We start from the raw sequence: 12,538 nt of genomic DNA, 5'->3' as shown, positions 1-12,538 counted from the left end.
TCCAACAGTCTGTGACCTCACTCTTACGCAGTTCAAAAAGAGCGAAACTCCTACAGAACATATATTACAAGAATATCGCGCACTAAAAGAGAAATACAGAAAATGCACAGAGTTTTACATGGATGGATCAAAAACTGCCTCCTATGTTGGCAGCGCTGTAGTGGATCCGAACTCCGAAAAAATTATTTGACTTCCTCAATGTGCATTAGTATTTGCAGCTGAGTGTTATGCTGTCCGGGTAGCTGTAGCAGAAATTGTGTACGAGGGTACTGAGAACAGTGTTATCTATACAGATTCACTGAGTGTGCTTACAGCTCTAAACTCCAGAAATGCAGTCATGCCATTACTTGGTAACATAATACACGATGTAATAAAGATATCAGCCCAAGGACATAACATAATATTCTGTTGGGTTCCAAGCCACATGGGCATTGAAGGAAATGAGAGAGCGGATGTGTGTGCTGCTCAAGCAGGCAGGAAAGAAATAGAGAAAGTAAACATACCTTATAAGGATTGCATAAAGTTAAACAAAAACAAAAGGATATATGGCAGTCTATATGGAATAACCAAGAAAGTAATAAATTGCACCTCGTAAAGCCTATAATAGAAGAATGGGAAACAAGCACTCATCAGGAACGCTTCATGGAGGTTACAGTATGCCGTCTGCGTATCGGGCACACACATCTCACGCATAATTTTTTACTAATGAAACAAGATAAGCCTACATGTGGAGAATGCGGAGAAGTACTCACAGTCAACCACATCCTGATTACATGCCCAAAACTAGAGACACTACGGAAAAAGCATTTCACTATTTTTTATGATCGTGCCATCCCTTTTCATCCTAAATTACTTTTAGGAGAAAGAGCAATAATAAACTTAACATGTGTTCTTAGTTTTTTAAAAGAAGCAGACGTTCTAAATAAACTGTAAACTTTAACGAACCTTCTTGCCCCTTTTCAAATAAGAACAGATTTTAACCTTGCTCTTGGTGCATGATAGCCTCAGTTACTTATGCGCCATAAAACCCCAATACAATACAATACAATACACTGTCACAAATGTGAGGTAGTTGCGGTCTTTAAATCGGCACAGCCAGCTGTTGCTGTACTTAAATTCCTCGTGGCCCAGCTGCAGGGCAAGCTCATTGGCCTTTTCGCGTAGTAACGAGCCATTAGCAGGTAGGTGCACGGCATTTGCGTGCTGTAGCCATTTCACTAGAGCGCTTTCAACGTCCAGATAGGTTGGAAAATGAATTCTTGTCCACTTTGCCGAATGGGTCTTTCTACAAGCTTCAAGAACCTTCGCTTTGTTTTTCAGGGTAGTCGAAAGGGTTTATAGAGGTATGTTTCGTTTTTCTGCCAGCTGCATTCTGGACCTCGTCCATTTTTTCACCTCTTCAATCAAGCACACCTTGGCACAGAGTCAAGGCTTTATACTTGGAATTTTCTTATCAGAAACCCCACGCACGTGGTCAGAAATGAAGAGCACAGCACATACACGTCCACTCACAGCACAGAACAGGTTGAAATGCGGTGAAGACTGCGACCATGCGATGACCGCCACACAAATGACAGACAAAGGAACAGCAGAAATGGCATTGGGACCTAGTGGTACCTCTGGAAACCGATTCTAGCCTCCGAGATGTGCGTCGCCCTAATGGCGCCTAGTGGTATCCCTGAAAACTGATTCTAGCCTCCGAGACCTGCGCCACATAGCACAGATCACCGAGGACGCAGTCAAAACCGATGAATTAACTGAGTTGAGGCACGCTGACTGTTAATTCATCTGGCAAAATTTTGTAGAAAAATGCAGCTTTGTCTGAATTGTAGACATCATCTTCTGCATGCTCTTGAAGCAGGGGAGCCAGTGTATGTGCAAAATTTTTATAGAAGATTTTGGGACCGCTGAAAACCTTTGAATTATGCAGGATTTCAAATAGGTCGAGTTCGAATTAACACTTTCCTGTCAGCGGGAAAAGTAGGGGTTTTTGAGTGGTGTCCAAATTTTTTTTTATTTTTTAAGAACTTGCTTGGTACAGGAGTGTATGGTAGCAAATTGTAGAAGAGGAAATTCTCTTCATAATGGCATTAATCGCAGTGAACATCTTTATTGCATAGGTGATGAAAACAACATTATCGAAAAAAAAATTGCAGTTCAAATAAAAAAAATCATACAAACAGCAAAATTCTTTCACACAAAAAACAAAAAAAAAATGATATATGTTTTTTAGAACAGAGGCTGAGGCAACAATTCTACAAATTCTAGCTCTCTGAATACAGTGTTACTGAAGTTAGAAAAGAAAACAATACATCATATGACTATAGTGCCACCGTGCAAAACAGTTCCTTGTTGCCGTGAAACAGATGTTTGCTGCACACGTTGTTTTTTGTTCCACCTTTCTAGCACAATTTGCAGTTCTTGTACTTCTCCATTTTTTGGGGCTTGTGCTACAGCCCCTGAGGTTGATCATGAGGCGGAAACAGAGGGCAAACATTGGGGTCTCCAGGTTGTGGCTCACCAAATCCAAGCAGTTGTTTGGCCTATTATTATTTTTTTTTTTCATCTCTTCTGGTGCGACAGCTCGCTAAGTTCCGTCTTTTTCGCTGTTGGAAGGTTTTTCTGAAATATGTATCCACGCATATATGTTCGTGTTCACGCATATCTCCGTGATGATCTCCGGGGTGAAGAATAGCAGAAAGAAATCGATGGCTCTGGAGTAGCGTCGTGCGTTGCTGCGGCGCGCAATGCTGAAGTCGACCCCTGGCTGTCTTATAGGAGAAAACAGGACTCCCTTCGCTGCCATCGGCAGGTAGTCCCGCCCGAATGACGTTGACACCCTGCAGATAACAGTAGTAAGAACACTCTGATTGCTACCCATCAGTGCGCAGCAAAAGTGGAACTTTTCAAAAGAGAAAACGAAGCTTACTGGGGCATGGCCGTTGATGTTCCTGGTCGGTTTGACGCAGTTTCACTGTCAGTGTTGAAGTCTGAAGAGCTGAATTCGTCTTCCGACTCATCACTGTTGCTGTTAGCATCCAAAGATGAGCACTCAGATGTGGCAGTATCCATGGAAACTGCCTTTCAAGCAGCAGCAGCGCGCGACGTCGACGCCTACTTGCAAGCAAGGAGTGCCGATTACGTCACTCGGAAACTACAAGAACGGCCGCGGCGCGGTGAAAAAAATAAAACCGAAGCAAAATTGAAAAAAGGGTTGTTCTATTACCCACTGGATGCCGCCACTTGTTAAAGAGCGCTTCGAAAGCGGGAAAATTCAAATCGTGAAACCATCAATAACGGGTTATCGATGGGAGTAGGTGCGGACGGGAAAGTGTTAATGAGGTTTTAGTGTATATAAGTATATAGTATAAACCGTATATGTCTATATCAATATAGTATAAACTGTATATAGGTCGAGTAGGAATATAAGTCAACCCCCTTACTTTGAAGTGGAAAAAGGGGGAGAAAAAATGAAATTAGAAAACATTGCTGTAGTGCATATATGTACAATACTGACTGCATGCTTGCATCACCAGAGCTAAGATGTCACTCCGAACTTTCAGCAGCGTCATCCATCGAAAGGCGACTCCTTGTCTCTTGCCACCTCTCACAGTGCATCATATAGTTCCATCAAGTGTGTCTCTTATGCAGCATTTTTTTAAACATTGCACGCGAACAGCTGATCCTGTCCACGCCAGTACCGCAAGCTCATTTTTGGTAAAAATAGATTATAGTAAAGTGTGTCTGGCCACAGTGATGACTTCCCACGAAATGACATCGCTGCATGCACGCTACCTAGGATCGCGAGGCCATTTATTTCTTTTTTAAGAAAAAAAAACAGTGAGTGGCATTTTAAGTGGCTTTACCTCTGGGCTTAGCAGCACTCAGGAGAAGGCAACCTTACGTAGGCCTTAGAGCCGTGAGGGAAAGCATGCAGCGCATACGAAAAGAAAAAAAAAAGTAAAACTATCTACAAACATGGAAATAAGGTAGCCCAGTCCATTCAGAAAGCAAAGAAAGTGAGTAATAAATGTACAGCAAGAAATAGGGAATGGAAGAAATGGCCAAACATTCGCAGCGCTTTGGAGCAGAAAGCACAAGGCAGTGATGGCAAGAACTGGAGGCGTGGCGTGTGTGGTTTTGCAGCGCTTGACTGTCACACACATTTTTCATCTATTGCCTTTTAAAAGATAGAAAGAGTGGAAGATAACGCCATGTTCATGCAAGGCTTAGGTTTTCACATGAAATCAAACTTTTGTATTCGTGGCCACATTGCTTCATGGAGGCACTTCCATAAGATGTAATGAAAAATTTTATAGCTGAAAAGAAAATGACACGAAGAGACGATAGGAGATAGATGAAAGGTATTGTAGAGTGTTTTTTTTTTATTAACCAACAAGACATGCTCATAACGTACCCATTTAATTACCAGATGGCATCTTCAAGACCATGTCATCACCAGCTAATATACCCAACTAATATTGAAGACCCTGATATAGTAAAGATTTTTGTACTATAAAGGGATTCTACTGTGCATTGGCTTCTAGTGGGGTTCTTCAAATATCTTCCTTTTTTTTTTCACTTTACATGCATGCATAAGGTGTCTGTTACTCTCTTTGTTGGAGTTAATTTTATTCTCTACTTCTATTTTCAGGAGATGGCCTGAGCGTGGATGTCAAGATCCAGCTGATACTATTCCTGGTAAAGACATGTCTTTTTTTTAATTTAATTCTAGTTAAACTTGTCATTAGACAGCAATGACAGCAGCGACAGTAGTTCGTCACATAGAGATCAGTGAGTTGTAAACAAAATGCAAAATGTGCCAGGACAAGCAAATAAAAGATGTGCTGTGCTCACATTGTAGAGCGTTGTAGCCCAAGTGACTACCCTGCATTTCCTGAGGTTCCTTATGTAACCTCTCCCAACTGTCCTGCCTACCAGTGACCCATAATCCACCCTTACATATATTTTTTTTTTTTCCAACTCTCATTGGACAGGATTTTTATATCCAAACTTAATCACAGAAACCTTCAATATTCAAGATAAGCGGTCATACACTGGCTATAAAAGGTAATTGTGTTGTGTGAAAATCTGAACTTAGTAATATTTTGAAGCATTATTTCACATTTGCACTGGAAGTTTCTTCAAAATGCTCCCATTACTACTCCGGAATAGTTATATTTGTGCTCTATACCTGCTCCAAAGCCTACTTTGGCTATCCCCATGCCAAACAAATCGATACTGAACATTTGCCATTTATGGCTTGAAAAGTATCACAGTTTAACTCTTGTGAGGCTCTGAAAACATGCAATTCTTAGGTACATATTGGGAGAAAAAAATTTCATTCACAAGAACCCTCGTGTAACATTTACTATTAAAGTGTAGCTATTTGACTGTTTCTTTTATATATTTAAACAATTGCTTTACTTAAGCATATACATAAAACAAACGTATTTTTAGTTCCAACTCAGAAAAAAAAAAAGAGAAGTTTAAAATAAGCATTGATATAAATCTAAGAAACCATGATAAAGAAATTTCAGAATATCAAAGTATGGTACAGTGCTTCTTTCCTTGCTTTTGACAATATGGGCAGGGCAGCATAGTGCTATCTGGCTTCCAATCAAAATGGAACGTCTACTCTGAGAGCTCTTCTCTGAAAGCTAGGCGGTCAAACCCGGCTCGATGTGGCTGATGAAGCTTTGCAATTCTGGAGAAGCCACCACACATTTCATGCTATTGAATCCTAGCATAAGTTGCTAAAACTCTGCCGAACAAGGTTAATTGGTGGCTATACACAATACTCGTAACTACTCAACAGCGAGCTGAAATTGGCATTTATGGCATTAGTTTCAATTTTTATTCTATAATCATTAGCAGTCTTCACTTCAATTATCACTTAACATATGACTTCATTCAGGTTTGTAAAGAGAGGATATAATGCGTCAGATGGGTATGAATCAGTGAGCACAATGGATTTTTAGCAGTATATTAGCCATTTTTACGACGTAGGGATTGTGCTCAATTGACCCAGTATTGTGGTGGTGTTACACAAGACTGCGTCCGGGGCCAAACTAAATAAAATTTTGTTTGTCTTAATATTTTGTCGTAGCGTTGTCTTTTTTTGTCAGTGTTAACATTGTTGTGGAAGCCAGGTTACTTTTTTGTTTCTTGAATAATTCAGAGAAAAGGAAGAAATTGCTGTGTAGCATTTGAAAAGCTTCTGTTGTAAAATGAATGTGGTAAGTGGCTAGTGCACCCTTTGGAAAGACTGAAGGACCTTGGAATTTTAAATTTTCAAGCTCTTTAGTATGACAGCATTAAATGCAAAAGTGCCTTTTAGTGGCTCTGCTGAAGTGAGAGGCTGGGCAGGAAGAAGTTGGTGAAGCTTTATAATACCACATACAAATTTCTATGAAATGTGAGCACTTACTGCATGCATTTACTGCTTATTATTCATTAAGCTGTAGTCACAAAAATGCTCTCCTGTATGCATTGAGAGCAGCAGCTCCGGAAAAAGGACACAATAGTGTGAATTGGTTTGCGATATTTCCTTGCACATTCATTTTTTACCATTTTTCCAGTGCACTTTTATGTTGCAATGTTGCCAGCTTCAGTATTTCCCAACATAAAAAAAAAATTGTTTTCTTGAGACTGTACTAATGTGATGCTGCTAAGTGTGGTCAGGCCAGCATTCGGGAAGTAGCAGGTTGCACGGTAGTTGTGTTCACCACTGAAATATTTTCCTGAATTTACAAAAAAAAAACAGTGCTGTTACACAAAGTACTGAAATTAACTTGAAAGCCATGCTACTGTTTGTCAATCAGTTCAAAACATAGTGTGCGCAACCTCTCCATTCTTCTTTTCTTTGTTTGATTTCACGAGGAACACGTGTTTCTCACGGATTTCTATAATGAAGACTGCATAATCCGCTCGAACTGCCCAGGTCTAATGCTTTTAAGCCGCAAAATAGCAAAGTTGACTTCTCTGTAGGTTTAATATTTTCATTCATGAACGCACTCATATTAGAAGAGCATGCCATAAGTAGACAGCTGTGCTACTAGATGGGCCCCGCAGGGGTGGCGCAGTGGTTACAGCGTTCGACTACTGTTCCCAAGGATGCGGGATCGAATCCCGGCCTCGGCGGCCGCTTTTCGTTGGAGGCGAAAAGCAAGGTGCCCGTGTGCTGTACGATGTTAGTGCACGTTAAAGAACCCCAGGTGGTCGAAATTTCCGGAGTCCTCCACTACGGCGTCTCTCATAGCCTGAGTCGCTTTGGGACGTTAAAGCCCACAAACCAAACCAAACCAAAGCTACTAGATGGGTTATGAAACTTTGGTGTCTCATAACCAAACATAGCTGAAATGCATGTAATATCATGCTTCATGTCTGGCTTGCTGCAAAAAAAAAAAAGGGAAAGAAAAGAAAAGAAGAAAAAAAAAGTTCAGGGAGGTTAGTGAGTGATGAATAAAAGCTATTCAAACTCAATTTTTGTTGCAAAGTGCAACTGCAATAATGCATAATTATACCCTTTGTTATTATTCAAAGAGGGGCACATTCGGTATGATATAACAGATAAGTAAAATATGACATAACAAAATCAGCTTATTGATACATTTGTGATTGCTTGTGAAAAAGCACAAGAGTGAGCATGTGTCATTTTTTCTTATATGTAAAAGAACACAAAGGCAGGCATGAAGAAAAATGTTTCATGATATGGACAATGGCCTCAATTGACACTAAAAACCTGCCGGGGAAATTCAGTGGTTAGAAACGACCATTGCATCTGAACCTGTGAAAACACATGAATCGGCATTCATTGGAGTGTTTCCTAGCAAATTATGCAAAAATGAGTGGCAAGTGGATTTTTATTAGCACTTGCAACATTTCAAGCCAAGGTGTGCAGCTGCGGTCACCTCTCCGCGCATTGCTGCGGCTACTCCACTCTCAAAGGGGCACCTGGCATGGTGCTTAAACTTCTGCCACCCGGAGCCATATCTTAGCTTTCTTAGCTGAATGCTACAAATGCTGTGAAGGAAGGTAGAGTTATAGAACATAGTGCCATTCAAAGCGTAAGGGAGAGCAAGTTGCCGCGATGGACTCTAACAGCTAAGCATCTTGGCTGCTTCCAGTAAGCACGCACATGCACATTAGGCTTTGTGAGACCAGTCTGTTAAGGAGGTTTCACTCTTCCTGTTATCTGTTATCTTTAGTTTCCATTTGTGTGTCAATTAATGGGCTTTCCTTTTTCTTACTTGTTTTGCTTGACCACATTACGGACTGCATACTGTTGTGCTGTCTAATCAAGCAGTATACCAGGTGTCCCATATAAATGCAGTCTAGATTTTAAGGGGGGACCCGGGTCTTTGCAGCTGAAAATCAGTCAGAAAATCGAGTTTGCAATCTTCTCGTTTTCGCGATTCTGAGATCTTTCCGCAGCTATCTCTGAAGTTTCTTTGAAAAATATCGCCTAATTTGCGCTTTACAGCGTTCCAAAGACGAGAATCTGCCCTTTAAACTGAGGTCAAATCGTGCCGAATTTCGATCTCCTGCAATTCGAGAAATACGCGATTCGCGGGCATAATCTTAGTGTCATTCGAAAGATCGCAATTTAGGCCATTCCTATATCTCTGTTGGTGACCATGAGCGAGCCCACCGAAGAGAAAAACAAAGGAGCAAAATCGCATGAAACACTCCCCGCTATTGGACTCCCACCGCACGTGAGCAAAATGGCGAGCTTTAGTTGGCTGGCGGTGTCGACTGCTCGCGTTCTGGCGCCATTTTGAAAAGGTCTCTCCTTTAGGCCTAGTCGGCCTAGCGCCATTCCCTCATCGTAACCACAACGCGAAATGCGCAATATTAAGATTCACGCTTCGTTATTAGCCTAAAAAAAAAAGTAGTGAGAGGAGATAAACGCGCCAGGGACGCTGCATCGCTGCATCTAGTTATCTGCAATCAATGACGAAGTGCCGACACTCCGCGTCGAGTCCGCGATTGCCTGATAACAGCGTAGCATAGCCGGTCGTGCTCAGTGCGACAGCGAGGAGTGACACGATCTACCACGTACGGAATCGTGATGGTGCAGATGAGCAAGTGCAGCTTTCAACGCCAGGATAGATCGCCCTGTGAGACAGTGCCGCGACCAGCCGCAGAGGCAGTTGCGAAGCAGCGTCCTGCGACACGCGGAACATAGAGAAGATCACACGGAATCCCAAATCTTGTCGAAATAAACTTTCTTCTGAATGCTACGTTGTGCAAGACGAGCAACGGTCGCTTATCATTAGTTGCAGGCCGACTGCATTTACAGCATGAACGTGAGAATGGCGATCGTGCGCCAGAACTTTGCACCAACTTTTGCGGAGGTCACGATGCAAACGCACTCGTCTTGGTGGCGGCTTCTGGACCATGCGTTCCATTCGCCGGAATTTTCGTTCTTTGAGGGCGAATATATCGATGGTAAATGATGCATTGACATCAGAAGCTCGTCAGAACCCACTTTAATGAGTTACTGTTAGCTTTGGTGCTTCAAAAATTTATCAACACGTTTTTCATCAATTTCTCAAAATCAATATATTGAGGACGGTACATGTTTGGAGGTGTGATATCTCTGGTTCTACTTATGATACTGCTATAATTCCTTTTGCACCAGAAAGGTAAACTCGTGTACAGTGCAAAAATATAAACGAAATTGTGGTATTTAATGAGGAAAGTTTTAAAAAATTAAATGTTTTCTGGTGTGTCAAGGTGGCTTTTTGGTCTCTGAACTTTGCCAAGCCGTAACCTTGGTTAAAATGGAACCAGGACATTCAATCTTGATTTTTGAATTCTCTGTGTGTTCTAAATTTATTTGATGCGTCAGTTTTCATTATAACTCCTGTAGTTTTACTGACAGCTCACCTCTAAACAAAGAGCATAAAGTGGTCAATATCTTCAGAACTAAATGGCTTACATAAAATTATTGTGCATATTTGAAATCAGCACAAAAATCTGCATAAAAGGTGCAACTTTCATCAAAATCTACCAGTAAATAAAAAGTATTGTCTTAAGACCAGGGTCCCCCCTTAAACAACATGGAATGTCCTGGCCCACTAAAACCAGAAGAAAGCTGTTGAGCTCTAGACTGTCTCAAAAAACAGCTAGTTGCACCGTTTCCACCGTTGTACAATTTGCATAAATATATACAGTAAAATCTCGGTGATACGAATCCGTTTGAAAGTTTAGGGATTATACGAATTTGCAAAATTCCCCGGCCAGAGTGCATTGTGTAGAATGTGGAAAATTTCGGATGGTCCGAACACTCTCCCACGCCACTACGGATGATACGAATGCGCAAACTGCGACTGCAACCTTAAGCACTACGCACTGCCCGCACATCGTTGACTCTGCGATTGCCAGCCGTGCTGTATGTACGCATCACGAGCAGTTTGCAGTGACGCGTGGTTCGCACCTCGCCGACGTCGCGATTTTCTCTCGGGCTCACTCTGCGAAAAGTTTTCAGTGGCGCGTGGCCCACAAGCCACGGACGTCTCAACTGCCGTAGCTGGCGGCAGCATACGCAGCGGGTGCACACGGACCGGACATCGCTGGCTCCACGATCGCGATCTGCGAGCAGTTTGCAGCACCGCGCGGCCTGTATGTCGCCATCCCCGCGCCGCGAGAAGTGCGCGGAGGTGTATGGACCGCACATCGCTGGCAATGAAAGATTTGCAGCAGCGCGTGGCCATGAGTAGTAGTCGGGGACGCATGCGGTGGTGGGCGCGCACGGGCCGCACATTGTAGACTTTGCGGAGCTGTACGCATCGCGAGCAGTCTGTGGTGCCGCGCAGCTGGCACGTCGCAATCACTTGTCGTGCTGTACGCGCCGCGAGAAGTCCGCGGAGGCACGCGGCTCACGTGTCGCCAACGTCGCGATTGCCTGTCGCGCTGTGCACCACGAGTGGTGAGCTGTGACCGCGCGACCGTAGTTGACTTTCTCAGATGTAAATAGATCTGTGCGACTGCCTTTCCCATGTTTCTGCATACTTATTTTCTTTCGCTTTGATGATACGAATGTTCGGTTGATACAAACGTTTTCGTGACCCTGCAAGATTTGTATCACCAAGATTCTACTGTATATTGCCAGCTTCTGGTTCATATCTCTGTTCCAGTGCGCATGCAAAGCCTTATTGTCCCCGGGAGAGCACTCCTGTGAAAAGCATATTTTGTTCACTGATGTGCTAATCAAGACTGAACTTTACTAAGTAATGGAGTTTGTACTATAAAAGAAAAAAAATAGTGCGGACTAGGCCACGAGACTATCAACAACACACAGTTTCAATAGGGCAGGATGCACAGTCTATTAACCTTTTCGCTGTCGGGCGTTTCTGGCTGTGACATACCCCCAGTGTCGGCTTGGTTTCAGGGAACGAGCATAGCGATTTAGTTTTTATTATGATTGCTTTACAAATAATATAGTCAACGGAATATGCACATTTCCGTGTTCTGCAGGTGTTGTTAACATTATTGTCATTATCAGTTTAAATATAATTTAGGTAAATAAGTATAATATAGGAAAAAACTGCTCGATACTTCTTAAGAGTCCGAATCCGAGCTCAGCTCGTATTTATAACCAAAAGAGCCATCGATCAACTCCGCAGTCGAAGGTCCCGCCGGTCAGCCATCCGAAAGTAACCGCGCACACGGAGGGCGCACTTTTGATGGCCCGCATAACGAAGAGAAATGGCACGTCGTGAAATCAAGATGACAGAGGGAGATGGAAAGAGTCTAAAACACCCTTCTTTGCCGCTGCTAGCCGCAAGCAAGGCGTGGCAAGAGAGAGCGAAAGCAGTAATCGAGTCATGTGTCGACGGCATGAGCCCCTGAACGTGACGCGACGTCGTAGCAGACACGTCAACAGAATAAAAATCAAAACCTGCAAACCTGCGGCAGATGGCAGAACATCCCTTGAACCCGTAACCGCACGCACGCACCACGAAATACACACGCCGCGTGATCTCTTAGTGCAATAGAGTAGCGCGCGCGGAGCGACTGCGCCCCCCAGCATAGAAGGTGGTGGGGGTGGGCGCGGCCGCTCCATACTCTTCAGTATATACGGATCAACACAACGTGGGGCGAAAATACGAACTTGTAGAAAAGTATTACAGGTGGCACAGCCTGTCCAAGAGCGCCAGCTTAGTGCTCAGGCGTGAAGTTTTGAACGCACGATAGAGAATGTACCGGTACGCCGGTGTCACTGTTGGGGGGGGGGGGGGGAGCGCAAACGTACCGGTACGTTCGTGACAGCGAAAGGGTTAAATCCTTGATCACATTTCGCTGGGACACCTAGTGTGCTATATTTCGTTGTCATGCATTTCTTTTTTTTTTATATGGTGCCGAGTTAGCCTAGGCTGGTTTATTTTGATTACAAAGGCCATGTGCATTAAAAGAAAAGGAAAATAAGAACAAATTGTGCCTTTTTATTTGTGTCTGAAATTTTTTTTCACACTGAGCTGATATTCAGTATTAGATTCATATTAGAAATTTCAGTATTCACTATCTGTAA

The 12,538-nt window shown here is 42.9% G+C and overlaps 1 protein-coding gene across 4 annotated transcripts in view; it reads left to right on the top strand.

Moving 5' to 3' along the window:
• LOC146202765 (phosphatidylserine lipase ABHD16A) overlaps positions 1 to 12,538 on the top strand; it is a 116,321-nt gene that overhangs the window by 80,941 nt on the left and 22,842 nt on the right. For all 4 annotated transcript variants that reach the window (XM_084588319.1, XM_084588320.1, XM_084588321.1 and 1 more), the window contains exon 19: positions 4,655 to 4,701. In XM_084588319.1, coding sequence (XP_084444445.1) covers positions 4,655 to 4,701 — 47 coding nt within the window. The remainder of the gene's footprint in view (positions 1 to 4,654; positions 4,702 to 12,538) is intronic.

Source organism: Amblyomma maculatum, chromosome 1 (genome assembly GCF_055883805.1).
Source record: "Amblyomma maculatum isolate TAMU_Amacu chromosome 1, ASM5588380v1, whole genome shotgun sequence".
Classification (NCBI taxonomy): domain Eukaryota; kingdom Metazoa; phylum Arthropoda; class Arachnida; order Ixodida; family Ixodidae; genus Amblyomma; species Amblyomma maculatum.
Note: the sequence above shows the minus strand (reverse complement) of the source record. Positions and strands in the feature narration are given on the sequence as shown.